Source organism: Salmo trutta, chromosome 30 (assembly GCF_901001165.1).
Source record: "Salmo trutta chromosome 30, fSalTru1.1, whole genome shotgun sequence".
In the NCBI taxonomy this organism is placed as follows: Eukaryota; Metazoa; Chordata; class Actinopteri; order Salmoniformes; family Salmonidae; genus Salmo; species Salmo trutta.
Window position 1 is genome coordinate 27,172,323 of NC_042986.1, and position 21,321 is coordinate 27,193,643.

Sequence of the window (21,321 nt, forward strand, 5' to 3'; positions counted from 1 at the left end):
ACTCAATTTACTACAAGGTTCTGTGCGTCAGGCCCCACTGAACCAAGGGGCCACACAAAGGGAGGACTTTGACAAGCAAGAGAGAGGTACAATCTTCGGTAACGCTTCACTTGAAGCAAATAGAATATTTTTTACTTGAAGCAAATATTTTTTTTCCAGGAGAGATGTTTGGTTTTTGTATTCAGATTAGTCATAAACCTAGTGATTCTTGAGTTTCGACATCTGGGGGGGAGCTGTTTTAAAACATTGTGTAATTTTCTATGTTGAGTGTTTACAGTGAATATTGAGCACAAATTTTATCTTAAAAATGTCATCTCTGATATAGGGAGTAACCATAATTTTTTGGTGTTTCAGACATTTCACCCCGCTATGGAAAATGTTAAAAACCTCTGCTTTACCTTTATTTTTTGTTCAAAATAATCTTTATTAAAGATTTTTTTTAAACATTTTACAAACATAATAGGTTCAACCATATAAATACAAATCTGTTTTCACATTAATTCATGGGTTCATTATTAGACTACTTAACATGATTTACATATTTAATAGTGTCCATGTAAGTTTTTGTAGGTCAACTTGTTTTTTTGGACAGTAACCCAGCCTAGACTCCCCAAGCACATAGGAAGGATCATACTCTCTGGAAGGATAGCACCTTGAGAGGAACCACACTCAGAGGGGTCTGCACTATGGATGGTATGCAACTCATTATCTAAAACCGTTATAATCCTATGGGAATGGGATCCTCGCTACAAAATAAACGCCAGGTGAAATATGATACCATAGGCCTATGGGTCGTTAGGCCTAATGATATTGTATGTTTAACTAGAGATATTGCATCACGGTGACTGGATTATGTCTTAATGAGCGTGTCTATAATTTAATTTAATTTTTATTTCACCTTTATTTAACCAGGTAGGCAAGTTGAGAACAAGTTCTCATTTAAAATTGCGACCTGGCCAAGATCAAGCAAAGCAGTTCGACAACATACAAAAACACAGAGTTACACATGGAGTAAAACAACATACAATCAATGATACAGTAGAAAAATAAGACTATATACAATGTGAGCAAATGATGTGAGATAAGGGAGGTAAAGGCAAAAAAGGCCATGGTGGCAGAGTAAATAAAGTATAGCAAGTAAAACACTGGAATGGTAGATTTGTTATTTGAAGAAAGTTAAAATATAAATAATATGGAGCAAAATAAATTAAATAAATAAATACAGTAGGGGAAGAGGTAGTAGTTTGGGCTAAATTATAGATGGGCAATGTACAGGTGCAGTGATCTGGGAGCTGCTCTGATAGCTGGTGCTTAAAGCTAGTGAGGGAGATAAGTGTTTCCAGTTTCAGAGATTTTTGTAGTTCGTTCCAGTCATAGGCAGCAGAGAACTGGAAGGAGAGACGACCAAAGGAGGAGTTGGCTTTAGGGGTGATATACCTGCTGGAGTGCGTGCTAAAGGTGGGTGCTGCTATGGTGACCAGTGAGCGGAGATAAGGGGGGACTTTACCTAGCAGGGTCTTGTAGATGACCTGGAGCCAATGTGTTTGGCGACGATTATGAAGCGAAGGCCAGCCAACGAGAGCGTACAGGTCGCAGTGGTGGTTAGTATATGGGGCTTTGGTGACAAAACGGATGGCACTGTGATAGACTGCATCCAGCTTGTTGAGTAGGGTATTGGAGGCTATTTTGTAAATGACATCGCCGAAGTCGAGGATTGGTAGGATGGTCAGTTTTACGAGGGTAAGTTTGGCAGCATGAGTGAAGGATGCTTTGTTGCGAAATAGGAAGCCAATTCTAGATTTAACTTTGGATTGGAGATGATTGATGTGAGTCTGGAAGGAGAGTTTACAGTCTAACCAGACACCTAGGTATTTGTAGTTGTCCACAAATTCTATGTCAGAACCGTCCAGAGAAGTGATGCTGGACAGGCGGGCAGGTGCAGGCAACGATCGGTTGAAGAGCATGCATTTCGTTTTACTTGTATTTAGGAGCAGTTGGAGACCACGGAAGGAGAGTTGTATGGCATTGAAGCTCGTCTGGAGGGTTGTTAACACAGTGTCCAAAGAAGGGCCAGAAGTATACAGAATGGTGTCGTCTGCGTAAAGGTGGATCAGAGATTCACCAGCAGCAAGAGCGACATCATTGATGTATACAGAGAAAAGAGTTGGCCCAAGAATTGAACCCTGTGGTACCCCCATAGAGACTGCCAGAGGTCCCTCCGATTTGACACACTGAACTCTATCAGAGAAGTAGTTGGTGAACCATGCGATGCAATCGTTTGAGAAACCAAGGCTACTGAGTCTGCCGATGAGGATGTGGTGATTAACAGAGTCAAAAGCTTTGGCCAGGTCAATGAATACGGCAGCACAGTATTATTTCTTATCGATGGCGGTTCCGATGTCGTTTAGGACCTTGAGCGTGGCTGAGGTGCACCCATGACCAGCTCTGAAACCAGATTGCATAGCGGAGAGGGTGCGGTGGGATTCGAAATGGTCAGTAATCTGTTTGTTGACTTGGCTTTTGAAGACCTTAGAAAGGCAGGGTAGGATGGATATAGGTCTGTAGCAATTTGGGTCAAGAGTGTCACCTCCTTTGAAGAGGGGGATGACCGCAGCTGCTTTCCAATCTATGGGAATCTCAGACGACACGAAAGAGAAGTTGAACAGGCTAGTAATAGGGGTTGCAATAATTTCGGCAGATCATTTTAGAAAGAAAGGGTCCAGATTGTCAAGCCCAGCTGATTTGTAGGGGTCCAGATTTTGCAGCTCTTTCAGAACATCAGCTGAATGGATTTGGGAGAAGGAGAAATGGGGAGGCTTGGGCGAGTAGCTGTGGGGGGTGCAGTGCTGTTGAATGCAGTAGGGGTAGTTAGGTGGAAAGCATGGCCAGCCGTAGAAAAATGCTTATTGAAATTCTCAATTATAGTGGGCTTATCGGTGGTGACAGAGTTTCCTATCCTCAGTGCAGTGGGCAGTTGGGAGGAGGTGTTCTTATTCTCTATGGACTTTACAATGTCCCAAAACTTTTTAGAGTTTGAGTTGCAGGAAGCAAATTTCTGTTTGAAAAAGCTAGCCTTGGCGTTTCTAACTGCCTGTGTGTATTGGTTTCTAACTTCCCTGAAAAGTTGCATATCGCGGGGGCAGTTCGATGCTAATGCAGAACGCCACAGGATATTTAATGAAGACATTAATTTAGCGACAACACCTAGCGACCTTGTCAAGAGGTTCGGACCTCTTGGCGTAATTGTTGGCAGTCGCTGGACCTGGTTTTGAGTCTCGTTTAGGGCTACCCCACAAATTCGCTGTTGGTGTCAGAAGTGGGATAGCGCCTGTGAGGCCATCGGAGAGGCATGTTCACGTGGGGGAATTGGTATAGAGACGCTTGGGGACACGCAGTCCTGAAGGAAAGGGGTAATGTAGTGACTTTGTCAAGAGGTTCGTAACCTCTTGGCATAACTGTTAAGGTTTTGGCTTGGCAGTCGCTGGACGCGGGTTCGAGTCCCGGTCGGGGCTACCCCCTGAATTTTCTACAATATATTGTATAATGTGTTTGTAGGCTATGTGTTTATTGGGCTGGGATGATCATAATAATTTACTAGTGTTGTTTGCAGAAGTCTCTACCCTCACATCAACCACTGTGGTCCTCCTACTCATTAAGACTTGTGTCCTTCCTTTCTGGATAAATTAGGTCTGACCACAATCTCTACAATTATCACCCTACCTGAGAGAATAGCAGATTTCTAATGCCAGTTTCCATGGAGATACATTTTCTGCCACTTGTTACAATGCGTTCTACACTTGGTGCAGCGTATAGCTTAGAGCTGTGGAGGACCAGCATGACATTTAATGACGTTGCCTAAGGGAAAGAGCACCTCTGAGGCCAATGTGTTATGTGTGAGAACATGATTCATGCCCTACTATAATAGTGACGTAAAATACAGTACAGCGTCATCATTAGTCTAGTATTTTCCTTCGTATTTCACAGTACATCATTTGTCTGACAATGGCTTTTAAGGATGTTATCAAACACTCAAGACAGCAGGGAATTCATTATGATATCTCAAGTGAACAAGAAGCCTACATACAAATTGGCAGTAGGTGCAGTAACATAAAGCATTTAACCCATGTTAAGGTTTTGCCTTTAATGTCTTAGGTCTATATTTCTAGTGAATTCGTTGATCAATTCCAAGAGTAATGCATTTTCTAAATATTGACACCACAATATGTACAATTGATAAAATGGGTTACCAGCTAATACAGCAATACCATACACTATTTTTATTGGAATCTAAGTCTTTTAATTTGTGTATTCGAACCATTTGTATTTTTTATTAACTATTACAAATACTCCCCCAAATATTAAATAGTGCTGCAGTATATTGTATACTATTTGACTATACTAATTAATATTATTTTACACCATCAAAGCCATAGAAAAGACTGATGATCAGTAGCCTATCTGAAAAAAAGAATTAGATAGCATGGTATTATGCGAATTAATCTAATGGCAGCAAGAGCAATGCTCCGCAATCATACATTCTGCAGACCTCTACACACCCACATTAAAAACCATGCTAGTCATGTGCAATAGTAAAGATAGGTAAATATATTTTTTAAAATACTGTGTTTAAAACACCTCTAGTGGGAAATCCACATGGATGAATCAGAATGGCTGCATGGGATCTTTCCTCAGCTAAATTAGCTACTTTACCTGGATGGGGAGGAATCCATCACATGGCAACGTGAAGGAGGGGGTTAACACTACAGCATGTGCTGGTGTCCCAGAGGACTGCTGCTGCCACTTGCCTGCCTCTCCTTCTGCAAGCCACACTGACAGCAGACCAAACAGCCATTTTCTCTCTCCATCCTCATAGCTGTATTAGGCACAGGCAACTGCGGACACAGAGATAACATAAGAAGAGAGAGGGTCAGGCTGTGTTGGAGGTTTCCTCTATATTCCTACCTCGTGCATTTCCATTAGAAACCTCTCTCCCCCCCTTTTTTTGCAGTGGTACGAAAAGACGTGACGCCTGTGAGGCAGTACGAATGGGGGAGGGGTAGAGGAGGCAGACACGACACAATACGAATGAGTGGGAGTAGGGAGGAGAGGAGGAGAGAAGAGGGAGGGAGAGAGTGAGCATTTCTTGCAGTCGTTCAGGCTAGCAGAGAGGCAGGCGATTGGCTGAGGGGGAGAATAGCATCACGGCCACAGTGAGGGGAGCTCTGAGGATGCACGGCTGAGCTGGGAGGAAACATTACATTCACTGGGAGTTTGCATGGAGAAGAGCTGAGCCTTCAACCAGCTGCACCCTGGGAAGTGGCGCCTTCTGCAAATTAATCAGTCCCTCAGGTGACATCATTTGGTCTCTACCATTCCCCTAAGGACTCTTCACATTCAGCCCTCGTTGATTCGTCTGTTCGGTCTGCTCTAACAGCCCTCCATCTTCTCCAGCCATGAACTACCTGCGCCGGCGCCTCTCTGACAGCACCTTCATCTCCAACCTGCCCAATGGCTACATGACAGACCTCCAGAGGCCTGACCCTGCTCAGCCTCCTCCCCCAGCTACAGCAGGCCCAGCCAAGTCGCCCACGGCTGGGACCACGCCGCCCGCCACCTCCCCGACCCCCTCCCCTGCCCCGGAGAGGAAACCCCAGCTGTCCCAGTCCAGTGGGGCAGGCTTCTTCAGCTCCATCACCAACGTAGTCAAGCAGACTGCGGCCTCGGCAGGACTGGTGGAGCAGACCACGGTCACGACGCACAAGAAGTTTAAGATCCTCCTGGTCATCGACGAACCACAACAGGAATGGTGAGGCAACATGCTGCGTCTTGCTGTAAAATGGTGTAATGTAATTATGTGAATTATTGTGTTGATGCATGTGTTGTTTGTGTTCTGTAACATTGGAGCGGCTCTTGGCCAGGTCACTGTTGTGAAACAGATATTCTGCTCAGGTTCCTTCTTGAAAAGAAGAGCTCTCAGATGGACCTGGCTTGTGGTAAAGTAAAGGTTAAAACAACCTGTCAGCCAACAAGTATGGCGTCCAACTCTGCTTATAAGATTTGAACAGGTTACTGCTGTGGATGGTCTGATGCCAGTGCATGTCGCTCTAATGACAAAACACAGATGCAGCTACTCAGGAGGAGACGAGGAAACAAAGTCCACTGACTCACCATGTTAATGACATTACAGCATCAGGGAGTCTTTTTATGCCTTGCCTCACACAAATACGGTGGATTCCTGAAGTAATTGACAGGCATTCAGAGGTTTATGCCCTTTTTGACATGATTCAAATTTCAAAATGACAGATTGGCCTTGCAGCAGGAGGAAAATTCTATATATTTTGAGGATGTTTGACTTGGTATTCCAAGAAACCCATGTGAATTCTGCTGCTATTTTTAATATTAGGTCAGTTTCTTGCAACCACCTGTGAGCATGCGCCAGACTTAAACCCATTTAATTGATTAGTCTGATCAACCCCTAACAGGGCTTTGCATCATTGTTGAGAAAGGCAATTTCATGAATATTCAACAGCCAGTGAGAGCATGGGAAAATGCATGTGTGTTTTCTCTATTGAGTAAAGACTGCAGTGCTTTCCAGTCATCAGTGAGGTTTCCTTTCCCTTCCCGCTCAATGACAGGATCCCTGGTCACATGACCACCTGTCCACAATTACAGGGAGTCAATCCACAGAATGTATCTTTGGCCAATCATGCAAAGACAACACATGGCATCATTGTAGGAATTGGTGATACATAGGCTAGTAATAGCAATAGAAATGGAGATAAAAGGGATGTTATGTGTGTGCTCTGCGTTACAATGCTAGTTCAGATGGACACCTCACCTTAATGCTGTGTGTTGAGGAGGCAGGCAGAAGAGAAGGCAGATCATGACATGAATCCAAAGAGTAGATGGCATATATTAAAGGCCTAAGGCAGCTGTTTTTTTGTGTCAATATCAAATCATTTCTGGACAACAATTAAGTACCTTACTGTAATAGTTTTGCATTAAAATGGTCAAAAAGAAACAGAAATAGCTTCTTAGCAAAAATAACTGTTTCTCAAGCAATAATTTTGATAGGATGGTCTGGGAGTGGTCTGAGTAAGGAGGGGGAGGGATATGTAATCAGAAAACTAGCTGTTATTGGCAGAGAGGTTTGGAACTCTCTTTGTTATTGGTCTATATAAACGTATACTGCCTGGTGATGTCACCAGTCAGGCCAAAACTCCACCCATGCAAACCCTGCTGATTTAGAAGTATGTTTCATCAGCTGTTGTACATTATGATACAAAACACAGGAAAACTAAATTTTGACTGCACTGGGCCTTTAAAGGGATGGCACAATAGCACTGACAGGTAGCTGTTGCCTTACCCAAGAGCTACTTTAAATCAAGCCTCTTTTTCCTATGTTCTGTAAAATGTACAGCAACTGCAGTGTTGTGAGTGTTTACTTATTATATACTATATGGTGGCAAGGCGGATTTATGCAGTAAGGAATTCTACAGAACCTTTCAGTGACAGACACAAACTTACATAACTGTCTACACAGCATCCCACGCCAGACATCCTTCTTCATATCGCATATCCTGCTTTGAAGAGGTAATTGCGAGATATAGTGTAGATAGTAGGCCTACATTATCACATAGCAGAATCCTGAAGAAGGTAGCATGAAGATCGATGTTTTTAGATTTTGTGATTCTTGCTATGTGTTTTGTCTTGTGAATTCACATTAACTAGATATATTTGCTTGAACATGGTTCCTTAGCATCAGCTGATTTTCCTCAGACATGTGTAGCTATATACAGTAGGCTATGTGCAGTAGGCTATATACAGTGGTCTATATGCAGATGGCAACTGTAGCCTGAGGGACACATCTGCGTTTGGATGACATGTTGCTTTCTGGAGAGTGGCTATTCCAGGAGTCCTGTGTGTATGCATGATTCATCTCACCATGCAAAATGGCTGCTGTCACAATAACAAAGGCAGAGTGGACAGATTACGTTTATTGGAATTTGACATACTGCAGATGCATTTATGATATTGATGTGTATGTTGAATCATTGCAAGCTCCTTTTAACAATAATGACCACTGTGCTTGCACTGTGGATATAGCCTATAGCCTAAGTAATGCTAGATGTTTGAATACACGTCACATTGTATCACGGCTGAGGGAGCCCATTAAGGTAATAGAAACCCAGATAAATCCTAATAAGATCAGACTCATGTCATTTTAAATGATGCCATGTCTTTTGGCTCCACATAACAGTTGACAGTCAACAACCTGAGAAGAAATGTAATCATTGTATTCTTATGGGATATGGGAATGCATCTATAATCATTAAATGTACCTGGATTGTTTTTGGTCTAACTTAATGCCACATACAGTAATGCGAATCATGACCGGACTATCTGCACTGACTCCATTTTGCACTGACTCTATGCACACTCACAGGACTATCCACACACTCACACATACTTACACTAACATACACACATACACTTACATAACCACACACATATACACACGCATACAGATGCCACACACACACACACACACACACACACACACACACACACACACACACACACACACACACACACACACACACACACTTTCATCATATACACTGCTGCTAATTTGTTTTTTTACTATTATTATTATTATCTATCCTGATGCTTAGTCACTTTACCCCTGCATACCCCTGCATACAGTACCTACCTCAAATACCTCATACCCTGACACATTGGTATGGTATTGGTACTCCCTGTATATAGCACCATTCTTGCATGTTTTTATTTCTCTTGTGTCTTTACTAAATTATTTTGAACACTACATCGTTGGGAAAGAGCTTGTAAGTAAGCATTTCCCTATAAGGTCTACACCTGTTGTATTCACCGCATGCGACAAATAGCATTTGATTTGGCATCAAAAGCTTGGAATTTATCAAAAGGTCAACAGTTATGGGAACATTGAAGACATCTGAGTAAATTACGTTACCTTTCACAAACCATCTGTTGAGCCATCAGCTGAAAGATCTGTCCAGCTAAGTATTTCATTGTTAGTCTACACTTGTTATTTATTAAGCATGTGACGAATAATACAATACAATTTGATTTGATTGATTTTGATTTGATTTGAAGCCTCTCCTGGCATCGTTAGCTGTTTCCCTGTTTCATGTTTCCACCACTTAGCCACTAGAGAGAACTGCCACTAGCTCCCAAAGCCTGCCTCAGGCTCAGCACCACATCTACATTTCATGTGTCTGCAATAACAGTAAGTCAGTTCTGAGGCCCTCTCAACTTCTATACTCTTTGGGATTGGTGACAACAGCAATGTGTTAAACAATAGGAGAGCTGTCTGTCTGATTGCCCCATTGATTGTGTAATTTCTCATTACTCTTTGGCCTTTTAGCTTGCGGTTGGTTGTATTTCATAAGGATGAGCTGTTTATGACTGTAGGTTTTTACTTTGGTGTCGACATTAGCTTGTCTTTCAGTGCCAATAAAATATCTGTATTAGCATGTCTGGTGGTGATTCATTGTTAATTAAGTTTACTGATGTCACCATGAAGAGCATAGGCCCAATTACAGATATGGATGTGATGAATACGTAATCACTTAATTGTCTTTGAGTCTGGAATACAGGATAATCTGTTTGAATGCAAACCGTATTTAACCCATAAAATGATCATATATCTACTTCAGACAATATATTACAACTTTAGTGTTTCCTGCATCACCCTTCGTTTTCAGATCTGATCATTTTTAGTCTGTAGGCCAACCTCATGTGATATCAGCTCTGAACTCTTGGCTAAAGGGGGTTTGAGGGTTGTGTTTCAGTGTGGGATGGGTGGTTTCTGGGTCAGAGATGTAGTGCCCTGTGCAAGAAATAAAGACAGGGGCTGACAAGCCGCAGTATAGTAGCCTTAGGACAGAGACTGAAATGGAATCCGACAGGAATACTTCAGACTCACACAACAGAAGGCTAAGCTAGGTTATGACCACTGGTTTCCGGCCTAAACACAAACCTGCTGCTGATTATTGCATGGTAGCAATGCGCTAACATCTTTCACAGTTTATGTCCTTATTATTATAGTTATGAATGTTGTTGCTGACAGTCCTTGTTTCTTGGCATTATCACTTCAGGGATTTAAGAAACCTTTCCTCCCCTTCTCAACTATCTTAATAAGACTGTTGATTAGTTGTTGCTATGGAGAGCTAGACAAATTAACTTGCTGGGAACCAGAGATGAAAACAGAGAATGTTCTGAAAATGTGATAAACTGGAGAATAGCACACCAGTATAATGACCAAAGCTTGCCTCAGTGACAGTGATTGTGCCAAATCATCCCTCCATTAGTGTGATTTATATATTTAGCTAATCTAATGAAAATGGATTTAGAAGTAATTGCTCCAAGAATGGGTAAAATAATTCACAGTGTCAGGTTCTCTGTGAAAATTATATTTGTCTTTCTGTGGCGTAGCAACTGTGATATTCTAGCTTTTTGTGAATACATCCTGGCTTCTGTAGTCGTATGAAAGGGCATTTTTTTCAGCATGATGACACTCTCCCACTGTGTACCACATATATCATGCTGTCCTTGTAGGAGAGATCATGGCTCTAGGACTGACCCCAGGCCTGTATATCAGATCATCTGTCTGACACTACTGCCTTCAAATGCCTCTTATGCTAGCTTTACATTTCCATGAACTCCTCTTTCCATGTACGCCATGAAGTGTACAATTCCCTTGTCCAAATATGTATATCTGCATCTGCCTTCTATACATTTAGCGTGACTCCGTGAACGACTGTGTATAAAGGCAGTACTGTGATGTCAGAGGCTGTCGAGCTGGAGAAGATCTGTCTAAAGATGAACTACAGCCAAGGGCGTAAGACAACGCGTTATTAAAGTGTTATCTAAGGAACAGTCTTCCTTTGTGAAACCCTGACAGAAATGGGACAGCACTCACTCACAGAATGGCTGCCCAGTGCAATATCATCCTGCCTCAGAAGGAAACATCAAACAAAGCAGCACTTCTATTCCCTAGCTGCTCTTTGCCTGCTACCTGTTGGAAGTGGCATGGCAATTTCCCCTTGACTGACAGACTTTCAAATAGCTTTAAGATTACATACTCTCTAGTGGTTCTGTATTGACTTTGTGCGTTGTAGGAATGAAGCATGTAGGCGAGATCACCATTACCATTATACTGGAAGTATCACAAAAATGGCATGCTGAAGACACCTCTTCAGATCTTATTGATATACTAGCATGGTGAGATGAGTTGGACTACTGCTTGAGCTTCTCTGTTTCAGAGGTTTGGAGATAACGTAGAATAAAAGTAATTTCCTGAAGACAGAAATAAACACCGATATATAGGAGATTATAAACTGGGTGGTTTGAGCCCTGAATGCTGATTGGCTGAAAGCCGGGATATATCAGACCGTATACCATGGGTATGATAAAAAAACATATTTTTATAATAGCAATATGGCAACTCAGGGGTTTAAAGTATATGGTCAATATACCACGGCTAAGTGCTGTATCTAGGCACTCCGCGTTGGGTCGTGCGTAAGATCAGCCCTTAGCCGTGGTATATTGGCCATATACCCCACCCCCTCAGACCTTATTGCTTAATTAGAGTGGGAATCAGGAATAGAAGCTTCCCCTAACCTTTAATAAAGGATCTGATGGTTACGGTTAGGATTGGGTCTGTCTTGTGACAGGAATGCTGTGCTATACATCACAAGGTGGACAAGGACAGATGGAACTGTCTCACTTATCAGACAAGTGTCAGAGGTTTGCACTTGCCTCTTACAGTAGAGAGACAACGATAGCAATTACTCATTCACTCAGTGTCGTAAAGTGGAGGTCACATACTGACTAGGAAAATTAAGACAAAATAGGCCTGTTAGTCGGATTTGCATTGCAAAATTATTATAATTAAGTTTGCCTTTGTTTGACATATTAATCTAAATCAACTAATCAACAAAGGCAGTTAGTCCCAGCCGCTCTGTCGTCCTGCCCAGCCCTCTCTCTCTCTCCCTCACATTCATAATCCGAGTCTATCTAATTAACATAACACAAACATCCCCATAAAAATCTGTCAATTTAAGACGGAGATGTTTTTTTGCATGGGCTGCGTCTCAATCCACTGTATGCGCCTATGTCGAAAGTGGCAGAGCTACAGCACTGTTTTGTAAGACCAGGAGACATCCCGAAAATTGGTCTTTTCACGAAAACATCTGTAGTGTCCGAACTCATATGACCACTCAATGAAAAGATGATACTTTCACGAACGCAATGGTGCTTCTCCGTTTTGCTCTACGACCCCCACAAGCACAACAGGACCCGTCTGAAGCCGGTACCACCGATGTATGTATGGAGGTAGTTTTGTACCAAAAAAAAAGGGGTTAAATATGTGTCCAAAAAAGATAACATATCCTGAGCTTTCCTATACTGTATCGCCTAGATATAGGAAAGAGACTTCAAAACCGTATTCCTTATGATTTATTTTTTGACTGTCTATTTTGCCATTTCTGAATGTGTTATTCAATGTGTTTCTATGGGCCTTAGTAGTAAAGGCCACATTCAATATTTAATCAAATCAATCATAATTTTTTTATAACTACAGGGGTCCTAAAATTGTAAATCAAATAGCTAAATGATCCATGGTATGACCATCTTAAAACAATTCCATATGTTAGCTTAGTAGCTGCTACCCCCCACTCACTCACTCACTCTGTCTTTTCTGTCTCGTCTTGGACTTGAGCATAGATAATTTGAGTATTTGAGCTATTACAGGACATTGGTATGCACCATTGTTTTTTTTCCTTACGAATGCTTCTTCACATAATATGTTCCTTAATATTTAATGGGTAGATTGTAATTATACATTCATAGGACTGTAATGGATGGCTGGATAAAAGCTCTCACAGACAGGATGCATTATTTGAGCTGTACTCATCTAACTGGAGTGCTCTAATACTCAGTAGCTACATCAGACTGCCCTCTTCTAGAGGACAAACCTCAACCTTCATCACAATATCAGCCTCCTTTCTCTATCTACATCTCTAACTACACTATGGGAACCACACTGATTTATAAATAATGTCAAAATGGCACTACCTACACAGCACCTGTTGTTCTGAGCACAGGTAGTTTTCCAGACATTTTACATGGATCACTTTGGAATATCTGGCAACTGTATCGCTATTATTGATAGACACATTATGGTCCTACACAAGTGGCATGAACTTCATTCAATGCAGGAAGGTGTTATTCGCATGTGCAGTGGTCAGGGTGCAGAGCAAAAAAGCAAAGATCAATCAGTTGATTGTAGGTTTAATAATCTCTGCGTCAATGCATAGGCCTATGTAAAGTAACCAACTGTGTTAACTCGCTGAGCTAAAGCCAAAGCATTAGCTAGGGAAACTAATGCAGGTATTCAGGAGAGCGAAGGTTACTCATCACGTGAGTGTGATTCTGAACCACCTCCACTATACACATACATTCAGTACATCCTCCACAGGTAGGGACTGAATCAGGGAGACAGTCGTGATACCCATTCCTTACACCAACACTGACCTATCTAACATTTCAGGCATTGTCATTGTGGTTCTGTCTCTGAGTCATGTCTTTGGCTGCCCCACATATATCCATGTATCATAACACAGATAATCTACAGGCTTTTCATTCCCTGTGTCTCTGCTGCTGTGACTCATATTCAGATGATTGTTTTCCTCCACAGCCACAGATAAATCCCAGACTCAAATTAGATCAGCAATAAATTATTCAGCCAGTCCTCACTAGGGTGTGTTTGACATACGGTACTGACGTGAAACAAACAAGTAGAAGATATATGAAATCATTTTTCCCATTGTATTTTTCTTCTGCTAGTAGACTTCGCTGCACACTGCTATGTGTCATTTCAATAGAAAGTGGAAAATATGCTGGTCATTGAAACCTTGTATGGCTCTACTGTAGGCCTAATTGCAGCACATTTTGATTACTTTGGCCATTGAACTATACAGCAACATTTTTAGAGAAGTTTTGTCATAGGACTGTTTGGGTTTTTAGACCTCCATAGAGAACAGCCATTTTGTGATCTTTAGTGGAGGAATATCCCATTGAAATCTGTACACGTCTCTACAGCACGGTTCCAGTTGAAGTTTTGGCCGTTGAAAAGCTTGACATAGTTCATTGGCTAAGAGCAATACCATGGCAACACTGAGGAGAGGAGAGGCGAGGCAGTGCTTTCAACAGTCCCCTGACACTTAGTTTGTTTCAGGTCACTAAGTTTGTCTCCATTGATTAACCACCCTTCCCCTCGCTCATCACTTTAAGAGCATGGCGAAGGTCTCCTCTCTTTGTCCGTGGTTCAATTCAATAAATGCACTGTGTGTGGGTTCAATAATGGCCAGCCTGCCTGTCTGCAGAGAAGGAGTGCCAGTACCTCTCTATAGACATAGCTCGATGCTAAGCTGATATTAACACTGGATGTGCTCAGTAGACTAAGATCCACCAGACTAAGATCCACCAAACAAACACTTTTTTCTTGGACAAAGACCATAGCTATTGAACCAGAACATTTCATCCATTTTATGGAATTGTAAAATGTATCTCGTTCCGAGGGCTTTTGACTACAATGCACCATTCAGTAACGATCCACTAGATGGAAGCAAACGCTGCAACACGGTGGACTACTTACATTTCATAAAGGACAAAAACAAATCAAAACATCAAGTGATTAGTAGTGGATATGTCACTACCTTGACTTTATCACTTTAACAATTCTCCATGACATGTTTATCTGAGGGGAATGTGTCACAAGACAGAATGTTTGGGTAAGGGTGTGGTGTGTATTTAAAGTCTTTGCTCCATAAAATCCATCTTGATGCATTTTAAAGTCAATGAAGTGTCTTATTCAGTATTTGTGATTGTAAATTGATGGAAGGCATTCACAGAGAAACGTGATCACAAGGACTCAATAGCAGAAAGATCTATCAGTGTTATCTCATCATGTCCTCTAAAGGTTCATCAATTATCTTCCCTGTTGCCTAGGGCCAAACTCTTCAGAGGGAAGAAAGTACACAGAGATTATGACATCAAAGTCGAACAGGTAAGCCTCATTTGGCAAACTGCATCGATTTACTTTTGGCACCTGTCTCAGATGGAGTTGTCTACATAGAAACTTGTATTCCATTCCAGACAATACTTATATAGCTCCACCCACCAGCCTCCTCTGATCTATGCCGTATTCATGCCTATTGATATACATTCAGTTATTCAGATGGATCTGTATGTTTTTCTACCATGCAGGCTGAGTTCAGTGAGATCAACGTCATAGCTCACTCCAACGGGTCCTGTAATGTGGACATGCAGGTTCTGAGGAACGGTACCAGGGTGGCCAGGTGAGACACGTGCAGATGCACGCGCACACACACACACACACACACACACACACACACACACACACACACACACACACACACACACACACACACACACACACACACACCACACACCCACAAGCCAAACAGCATTATCTGAAATCATTGGCACTTCACCAGTGCCCTTAGAGACAATTTTTCATAAGCAACGCACTCAATACTCCAACATCGAATCTGAAAATGTGCCATGGTTCACTTTACATGTGAAGGTCAACCCAGTTTTCATTTCTCTCTGAAGCATCTGTGTTTTTATGTTTTACAGGTCATTCAAACCTGACTTTGTCCTCATCCGCCAACACGCCTTCAGTATGACCCAGAATGAGGACTTCCGTAACATGATCATTGGTCTGCAGTATGGGGGCATCCCCAGTATCAACTCCCTGGAGTCCATCTACAATCTGTGTGACAAGCCCTGGGCGGTAGGCAGACAGAAGGCTGGCTGCGTGCAATGCATGAGACTTGTTTATTTGTGTCTTATATCAGTAGCATAACTTCACTAATAAATGTCTGTTTGTCTCTAGTTTGCACAGCTAATAAGCACCTACAGGAAGCTTGGTGCAGAGAAGTTCCCTCTGATCGAACAGACCTTCTATCCCAACTACAAGGAGATGGTAAGAACATAATCACGTCTTCTGAAATGTAGCCATTAATGTGGACTTCTTTTTCTTCATTGTATCATGAAACCAGACATAAAACAATAATGTCTGACGGTTTATCACTCAGGTTACCATGCCAACGTTTCCTGTAGTTGTGAAAATTGGACACGCTCACTCAGGAGTAGGAAAGGTAATAATGTTATTAAGGCTTGATATTGTTATTCTGTAGACTGTGGGGCTGCTAGTGGAAGGTGCTGTGTGTTGTGTCCAGGTGAAGGTGGATAACCACAGTAAGTTCCAGGACATAGTCAGTGTGGTGGCTCTCACCCAGACCTACACCACCACAGAGCCCCTCATCGACTCCAAGTATGACATCAGAATTCAGAAGATTGGCAATGACTACAAGGCTTACATGTACGTACTATTCCCCATATTGTATTTATGATTATTCCTCTGTTGTAAGCAAATGTAAACATCTGAAAACCTTTAAATGTTCCACATTTAGCATAAGGATCTGCCTTTTTTTCAAATAATCCAGAAGTGTAATCGAATTAATCCAAGACTATTGAATTTGTGAATCCTTGAATTAACAATCAACAGGGACTTTAATATGTATACCATTTGTATAATGTCTCATATATTATAGGAGGACCTCAATCTCTGGCAACTGGAAGAGCAACACAGGCTCAGCCATGCTGGAACAAGTGGCCATGACTGACAGGTATGAGTCCTTAACAACAGCAGTACAGCACCACTGACAATGCTTCCTTTCTAAAAGGACAAGACAAGAGAATGTCAGATAATTCCCTGTCTCATTACCAAAGTCAATTATCATTCATGTAGCTCGTTATGAAACAATGTAAATGTCTGTATTGATACAAGTTAGCACTCTGTACTGTGTTCTCTCTGAATGATACAAAATTGATAAAAGCCATTTGATTAATTACACTCCTACATGCAAATGATCTCTATTAAATAGCGTCACACTTGTCCTTGACTGTGACACTATGTAAGACCACTTAGTGTCAGATCTGTACTCCTTGGCCTGTGTTCAGGTACAAGCTGTGGGTTGACACCTGCTCAGAGATCTTCGGAGGGTTGGATATCTGTGCTGTCAAAGCCATTCATGGAAAGGACGCAAAAGATTACATCACTGAGGTAGGTGTTTCCTAGTAAGTGTAAAATATTTCACAGCGCCTGAAATATTGCAGGAATTTTTATGATTAATTATTTAATTATTTAATTATTCAGCTGCTCTCAACACACTGAGGCAGTTCGCTTTTTTATATTTTGAAATATAATATTTGGAAATATTCAACATCTTTGTTAACCAATGTATTGATGTATTCCATATCCTTGTTAGGTCGCTATCTGGTTGTTATGGGAACAGCAGCCTAGACATATTTCACAGATGGCACAGCTGTTGAGAACATGGGATGGCATTCAAACATAGTTCCGAACCATTCAGTTAAACCTTCACTTTAACCAAATGTGACACACAATCTACTGTCCTTCCTTCATAACCTACTCCACGTCCATCTTCTCTTCTTCTGGTAATATTACCATCTTCTGTGTGTCAGGTGGTGGGGTCCTCCATGTCGCTGGTAGGAGAACATCAGGCAGAGGACAGGCAGCTCATCACTGATATGGTGGTAGCCAAGATGAACCAGGCAGTAGGACGGACACCCGCCGGGTCCTCTAACAGACCAACCACCATGCAGCCATCACAGGTATGGTGAAGTAGGCTAAATACACCACTGTATGGGAATATGATCAGTCATAGTCTCACAGATAGGCTTTTAGGAAATCCTGTTTGAGAGCCTTCACCTTTATTAGAGTTTAGTGTATAACATCCATATTACTGTGTCTTAGTAACTAGTGTATAGCTAGATTTGTGTATAGCCTTTGTGTATTGCCAGATTTGTATAAAACCAACATTGGATCCATATTCTTGTTTGAAAAGTACATTATTTAAAGCAGCATGAAAACAGAACTGTGTCATAAGGACATTTAACTGCAGTGTCTCTGGGAGTATCACTTAGTTTTATGTGTTTGCAGAGTGGTGGCCAGAAGGAACTGGTGGTTGATCCCAAGACTGGCGCTACACACCCTTCTCAAGGTTGTCTGCAGTACATTCTCGACTGTAATGGCGTTGTAGTGGGGCCAAAACCCGTCCAGGCCAACTAATTCGCCCGCCAGAGAGGAAGTCTATGTAATATTGAAATGATGATGACGTGCATTAGCTGAACACAAAAGCAGAGAGGAGGGGAAGGGGTTGGGGAGTGGAGAGAATGTAGACGGACTGAGATGTGGCTGGTGTTAGTTTGGTCCAGAGTGTACTGCTGGCCTGGACTGTGTTTTTCCTCTATGCAATGTCAAGATGTGCTGTCCACTTGTTTCCCTGTTGATTTAGTGTGCTTGTAACGGTCGCCTCTGTTTCTCTGTAGCCGTGGTTTTCTTTGGGGCTGTTGTTGACGGTGTAATAAGCAGATTGTGCCTACACTGAGTCCAGTGCTACTGTGTGCCACGTGTTTGATTCAGTCATTATTCATCATTTGACCTCCCTCTAAACCCCCCTGTTTATTCCTCAATTGTGGTGTGTACTTTTAGATATTGTCAAACTGGTTTATCGTGCAGTTTGACGTTTGTGTATATGTCAATATGTAAATGTGGGTGCGTATGACTGTATTGGTGATTATTTTCATACATATACTAATATAATAGGTATTTCTTTTTGGTTTTGCATGAATGATACGAAGGAAGGTCACTGTATGTTTTAAATGTCAGATGATCAATCGGATGTTTCTTTAGTGACATCACTGGTATAGTTCCAAACTATTGTCCCTGTGATTTATGCATTGTGAATGTGTCATAATATGGAATACATATTGTATAAGTTCTACAAAATAGGTTGTATAAGTTCTACATAATCAACCAAGTGTTAGTGCCAAGAAAGCTGATGAGCACACCAATACAGCCAGATAGATCACTTCTAAGTAGGCCTTCATTGAGTAAAAGGAGGTTTGAGACATATGAAACGTAGTTGCAGTTCCTTTGTCCATTATTAGCAGATAGACTACCCATACTTCGCTCAGTGAATGTTGCTATACAACCGACTCCTAGAAAGACAGTTCTTTGACAGGTTTATAAACTGTCTCTATGCACAGAACACAGCCATAGATGTCTTCATGTGTATGAGGACAAACATATTAGATAACTTACAAAATTACAATAGACTACTCTATCTTTTTGAGAGAAATAATAAATATTTGACTTTTGTTATCACTCAGCACTTCTAATCACAGTCCCGCACTGTAAATATATGGGACTGGTTTGTGGCAGCTGCAGTTGGATCAGGAGAGAGGAGAGCTTGTGGTAGAGTTAGAGAGTAACTGTGATAGTAGAATGCTCTCATTAAGATTTGTTAACAGAATGACTCTAGAGGTGTGTCCATTATCTAATAAGATTACAGTAATAACCATTTCCTCTTAGGCCTATGATGCATGTACATGTATTTGTGATATTTCAGGAAGTGAAGTAGTCCAATTAGTCCTTTCACTTTCAATTATGTTGTCAAGTAGAAAAACTAAATTGTGCTTCAGTAAAATAGTCAAGGTTTTACATAATATATTTAAATTACTAGGTATAAGGTTTCTGATACCACCATACACATACCGTCCATGCTTAATATCAATGACCGTAGTGGCGTTGCCATGACGGCGGTGATGCCGCTCTGTATTGCAGTGATGATATGCGTGGAGTTATGCTTATGTTACTAAAGATTCTTTGACATATTTGCCTTATCATACTCATACTGAGTTAATGGAGAGTGCAATATATATGTTTTTAACTTTATATTCTTTATATTTTTAGTACCAGATCTTCTACCATAATTTATTCATAGAGCTATATTCACAAGTGGGATACAAACATTTTCCCATAGCTAACACTGTTGTAAATTAAAAACACTTGCATTAAGTAGTAGTTATTAGAAGTCATGCATGTGTCCTATTTGGTGAAATGGTCGTACAACTAAGAATACATCTACATCAAGATAATTGTAAATGCGTGTCCCATTCTAAAACACTTTGTTACTAACAGAATTGTACGAACAAACTATGTTTGGCAAGCTCAGTGTACAAGTTCTTTTCCTAGGTGTATGAAATAACATTGTGTCTGTGCAGATAGCCTAACCCAGAGAGTAACCCTGTAAAAGCCTTGCCTGTGGCTTTATGGTTTTGTGTTTTGATTTGTGGAGTAAAATGCCATGACGTATCTACAAAAGGGAGGATAGAGCGGCGGCACCAAGGTCCTTAATAGTTGCATAGTCACATATTTGTTGTGTAACTGATTGATTAAAGGAGTTATTGTCAGGGGAAATTCAAAATCAGCTATCCTGCCCAGGTGAAAATCCTTTGCTGGTTCAGTTTTTCAAACCTGCTGGGTTGCAGCTATTTGGGACCAGGGTTGCTACTACCTGTTAAGTGTTTGAAAAAATCCAGTACAGATAACAATACATTGTAGAAACATAGCCCAAATTGATATTTTCCCCCTGTCACTGGCAATAAAGCTTCCTTTGCAATATATATGTTCAGTCTGTGTTGCCGTATTTGTTACTAGGCCTATATCAACGAGAAAATCAGCCTATATTGTGTCACTATGTACAGTATTTATAGTGGAAAGGGAGACTCCTTTAAAATGTCAGTTTATAGAAAGATATGTGGAGCAAGAAGACCAACAAACACAGGCGAAGAAAGGCCTCCTAATGGTAGTCAAAGTATGTATTTATCTATCATATTATTCAAGTTTGGAAAACCAAATAAATGAGCAAACATATTGGTTGGTCAAAACCCCTCCATCTATACCCTCATGAAGCATGTGCACCCCACATTGCATTGCTTCTAATGCATGACAGATATCTGCATTATTGTAATATCGTATCCTCCCTGCTTTGCGTTTCTTTATTTTGCAACTTTTACCTCCTCCATTGACCAGTGTTGATTTTAGACTGTCTACTGTTATTGTCACATGGTTTTGGGGACAAAATTACCCATACAAATGTGAAAAGGGTACAGACTAAAATTCAAAGCCTTTGGTACATGATTCAATATACTCTCTCCACTGCAAAAGTGTGATAATATCATAAAGTATTTATTGTACTAAAAGTAGGGGGCTGTATGGGACCCCAAGGATCCCTATCACAAAGTCCCAGGCCTGCTCCAAAGTCGTCTCCTAAAGCTTCTGCTAAAGACTCAAGCCAGAGGCCTACCCCAACCACACAG

The 21,321-nt window shown here is 41.3% G+C and overlaps 1 protein-coding gene across 2 annotated transcripts; it reads left to right on the forward strand.

Moving 5' to 3' along the window:
* The first annotated feature begins 17 nt into the window (after positions 1-17).
* Positions 18-20,871, forward strand: LOC115168393 (synapsin-2). Of its 2 annotated transcripts, none has more exons than XM_029723618.1 (12): positions 18-86; positions 5,009-5,806; positions 15,055-15,112; positions 15,313-15,404; positions 15,706-15,862; positions 15,965-16,054; positions 16,167-16,229; positions 16,311-16,453; positions 16,686-16,760; positions 17,095-17,197; positions 17,620-17,769; positions 18,098-20,625. In XM_029723618.1, the coding sequence occupies exons 2-12, from the start codon at positions 5,454-5,456 to the stop codon at positions 18,224-18,226; spliced, it is 1,413 nt and encodes a 470-aa protein (XP_029579478.1). In that variant the 5' UTR covers positions 18-86; positions 5,009-5,453; the 3' UTR covers positions 18,227-20,625. The 2 variants fall into 2 exon arrangements, with proteins under 2 accessions (XP_029579478.1, XP_029579479.1); XM_029723619.1 differs by lacking the exon at positions 18-86 and having other exon boundaries at positions 4,867-5,349; positions 5,452-5,806; positions 18,098-20,871.
* The last annotated feature ends 450 nt before the right edge of the window (positions 20,872-21,321 follow it).

Excerpts from the sequence above, each read along its gene's own strand:
- LOC115168393 (XM_029723618.1), top strand. The coding sequence starts at position 5,454 with ATGAACTACCTGCGCCGGCGCCTCTCTGACAGCACCTTCATCTCCAAC. Across the intron at positions 15,113-15,312 it reads ATGACATCAAAGTCGAACAG|GCTGAGTTCAGTGAGATCAA; the intron begins GTAAGCCTCATT and ends TCTACCATGCAG. Across the intron at positions 16,230-16,310 it reads CTCACTCAGGAGTAGGAAAG|GTGAAGGTGGATAACCACAG; the intron begins GTAATAATGTTA and ends TGTTGTGTCCAG.